We start from the raw sequence: 4,102 nt of genomic DNA on the forward strand, positions 1-4,102 counted from the left end.
GTGGTCCCAGAAAGTAGCCATGTTTGGAAAATGTACTTCGATGGAGCTGTAAATGCTAGAGGTGTAGGGATTGGGGCAGTTCTCGTTTCGCCCATTTGTCGACACTACCCTACCATAGCCCAGATTTGTTTCCTTTGTACCAACAATACCACTGAATATGAGGCCTGAATTTTGGGCATGGATATGACAATTGACATGGAGATGCAAGAATTGTTGATTATGGTAGATTTAGACTTGCTTATTCGGTAGTCTTAGGTGAATGAGAAACTCGAGATATTGAACTCATCCCATATATGCAGCATGTGGAGGATCTTAGAAAATGGTTCAAGTCCATTGAGTTCAGGTATATTCCTCGATTTCACAATGAGTTAGCAGATGCACTAGCTACTTTGGCTTCATATTGACCCGCTGGAGATTCATGTTCGGGAAATACACAGTTACTACAATGCAATCAAGATAGACCTGGATAGTGATCCATGGTATTACGATATCAAATAATTCTTGAAAATAAAAGAGTATCCGGAACAAGTGAGTGGAGATCAAAAGAGAACTATTAGATAACTTGCTAGTGGTTTCATTTTGAGTGGAGAAATTATATATAAAAGAACTCCACATTTGAATCTGTTAGATGTGTGGACTCCAAAGAGTCCAAAACAATCATGAATGATGTACCTTTAGGAGTGTGTGGATACCATATGAATGGTTACCTCCTAGCAAAGAAAATACTCCGTGCAAGTTATTACATGATGACATAGAAAATGATTATTTTAGTTTTGTCCATAAGTGCCATCAATGTCAGGTACATAATGATCTGATCCATTCACCACCTGCATAGCTGCATCCCAAATATCTGCACCTTGGTCATTCGTCGCTTGGGGCATGGATGTCATCAAATTGACTGAACCAAAAGCCTCAAACAGTCACAACTTCATGTTGGTTGCTATTGATTACTTCACAAAATGGGTCGAGGTAGTCACCTTCAAGGCTGTAACCAAGAAAGCAATGGTAGATTTTGTACACTCCCATAGCATTTGCCATTTCAGTATTCCTAAAACTATCGCTACAAACAATGCTGAAAATCTAAAGAACCACTTAAGGAGAGAGGTATGTGATCAATGGAAAATTCCGCATCACAATTCTAATCCTTATATACCCAAAGCCAATGATATTGTCAAAGCCGTAAACAAGAATATTAAGAAGATCCTTAGGAAAGTGGTCCAAGGTTTCAGGCAATGGCATGAAAAGATGCCTTTTGCACTTATGGGATATCCCCCAATCGTGTGCATATCAGTTGGAGCAACCCCTTACCCACTGGTATATCGATCTGAAGTTGTAATACCATCGGAAGTTGAAATTCCCTCCCTTCAGACCATCATTGAAGTCAAGATCAAGGATGACGAATGGGTCAAAACCCGTTTGAAACAGTTGATATTGCCTGATGAAAAATGGCTAGCCACCATTTGTCATGGGATGTTGTACCAACAAATAATAGCTCATACTTGTAAGAAGAAAGTGCGACCTAGATAGTTTGAAGTGAGGCAACTTGTTTTGTAACGTATCCTTCCACACCAGGAAGAATCTAAAGGAAAGTTTGCCCAAATTGGCAAGGTCCATACATTATTAAAAGAGCACTACTGAATAGAGGTTATGCTTGAGAGATATCAAAGGAAATGTCCCAGAGATATCTGTTACCGGAAATGCGGTCAAAAGATGCCATGTTCGAACCATTATTCAGCACAAATGTTCTTTGGTTGGGTTGACAAAGGTTTTTATTCTCACTACCAAATACTACCACCCTTTTTGTAAACCCTCTGAACTGATTGCCCTTTTGGGAACCTCACTTGTTAAAAAAGAGGTCAAAAATAAATTGTTCATGTTAATTAAACTACGTCCGACCTGATTCTGAAAGGATAGGTAGGCAGACCTACTCTGGGGTTTGGTCACACCAAACAAAAATCCGCATTCCCCTAAAGGTTAAAACTTTGGCAGTAGTTATGGCATTTCGGTGATGGTTCGTCTGAAAGGTTACAAAGTTGTATTTTGATATGTATTCCTATTACCTAAAACTCCTTCAAGATCTTCTGACCAATCAGTAAGAACGTTCAATAATCAAAGGTCATGGGTACTGCAACTTACACCCCCAAGAATTAGAGAAATAAAATGAGAGAGTCTTATTGGTGAAAACCCTAACATGCACCATAAGGCAATGGTATTTAGAGAAATAAAAATGAGAGTCTTGCTAGTGAAAACCCGTAAGGTCACTATATAGCCACGGTAAGAAGAGAAATAAGAGAGATCAGCTAGTGAAAACCCACATAGGGTATTATTGATCAAAAAGAGTGTGGCACGCCATGGCATCAACACAGACCTAAGCAGGGTTTCTCGATTTCAAGATAAAGGTTATGATAAGTTTCTGAGAGTCAGATATTTCACACGGATCAAACATCCATTCCAATAGGCATGTCATGTTCATTGAAGTAAACATGTACTCCCAAATAAGTCCTCCTCTCCATTCTCCGAAAGGGATGCCTCTTCTTTAAATTCTTTCATTGTCCATTTGTTTACTTCACAATTAAAGTTTCCCCTAGAATTCTTTCAATCTGACTTTGCGTCAAAAGTAAGAAAAAGAAAGGGTTTTAAAATCAATTACAGGACTCTCGGTTGAATCAAATCGATATATGCTTAAACACTCAACATTCAATAAAAAGCACCAAGTCACCCACGATTGGCCATGATTGGTGGATGCCCTAGAGTTGAAACTTCAATGAAAATGTCAAGTTGAAGTGCCCTCAAAGGCAAACGAGAGTTAAAAGTGTGAGTCTTACTAGGCTACAAACCATTAAGCTGAAAGTTCAAAAAGCCAAAGGCCCCACATGTATGTAAATGAAGTTGGTATTCAGGAAAGAACCAGATACCATTAAAATCAACACCCAAGTAAGAAGATGGGCCGAGACCAAGTGTCCGAAACACTCAAGGCCACAAATCAACCAACGCTCCGAACTAACAATTGTGCTTTGATGGAAAATAGGAAACATACAAAATGCATGAACAACAACCTCGTAAGAAGCAAGTAACATCGAAAGGAAAATCATGCGGAGATTAAAAATAGCTCTGCAACTGCAAACACTCTCAAAAGGGAAGTCTTCTCAAAAGTTTCTCACATTTTGCTAACATCTTTAAATACACTCAAATCATGCTTATACAAGGTACACCAATCCCTAGCTGTATTTTCCAACATAGGGTACACTACTCCCTAGTTGATGATATTCTAGACATAGGGTACACCACTCCCTAGTATCATTATCTCTTATTTGTTCGATGTTTAATTTATTGAGCTGGATTTTCTTTTCCCATTTGATATCAACCTCGAGAATGTAATACTACTAGAAATCAGGGCTACCGCAACATAAGCAACGGTTTAACAACCATTACTATAGACACGCTATTGCAATGGTTATAACCATTGTATAAGACTCTAGGGCTTATTGGGATAGTTCTAAAAAGAGATCATTGCATTAGTACAAAGAACCGTTGCCACAGATCGGTCCATTGGAACAGTTACTTTAACCGTTGCAATATAGAGATCTGTGGCAACAGTTCTTTGGAAAACATTGCTATTGGGACGGTTTTATTTTCCCCTTTGTTTTCTCTCTTCTTTTTTCACTAAACCCCCCTGATTTTCTTTTAAAATTTTCTTAACCCTAATCTCTATTATGATTCAAATTTCGAAGACATGGATGTTTACTAATTAACCCAGTTATGCACATCTCTTCACTTATTCCCTCAGTTCCTAAATCCACATTGAAACAATAGCTCGGTGAAGCACCCACCTCCAGCAAGGCCACACCTCCAGCAAGACCCAACTAGAATTTTCATTTATTTCTCAGCTAGCTAAGTTGTAGAGATCCTTTTGATTTTTCTACTTTTATTTGTACATATTTGGCTTTATATTCTTTATCTCTTCCTGGGTCACTTTAGGCATCATTGTTCCTCAGAGGTGAAGCTAGGATTTCAAGCTTATGAGGTTCGGGATTCTAATCGCTTTAAGTTACTGGGTTCTAAATTAGTTATTCATACATATTCAATAGATTTTTAAGACAAA

The 4,102-nt window shown here is 38.3% G+C and overlaps 1 protein-coding gene across 1 annotated transcript; it reads left to right on the forward strand.

Moving 5' to 3' along the window:
* The first annotated feature begins 879 nt into the window (after positions 1-879).
* LOC142175964 (uncharacterized) lies at positions 880-1,527 on the forward strand. The gene has a single exon (XM_075242976.1). The coding sequence runs from the start codon at positions 880-882 to the stop codon at positions 1,525-1,527; it is 648 nt and encodes a 215-aa protein (XP_075099077.1).
* Positions 1,528-4,102: the final 2,575 nt, after the last annotated feature.

The sequence above is a fragment of the Nicotiana tabacum genome, chromosome 3 (genome assembly GCF_000715075.1).
Source record: "Nicotiana tabacum cultivar K326 chromosome 3, ASM71507v2, whole genome shotgun sequence".
NCBI lineage: Eukaryota > Viridiplantae > Streptophyta > Magnoliopsida > Solanales > Solanaceae > Nicotiana > Nicotiana tabacum.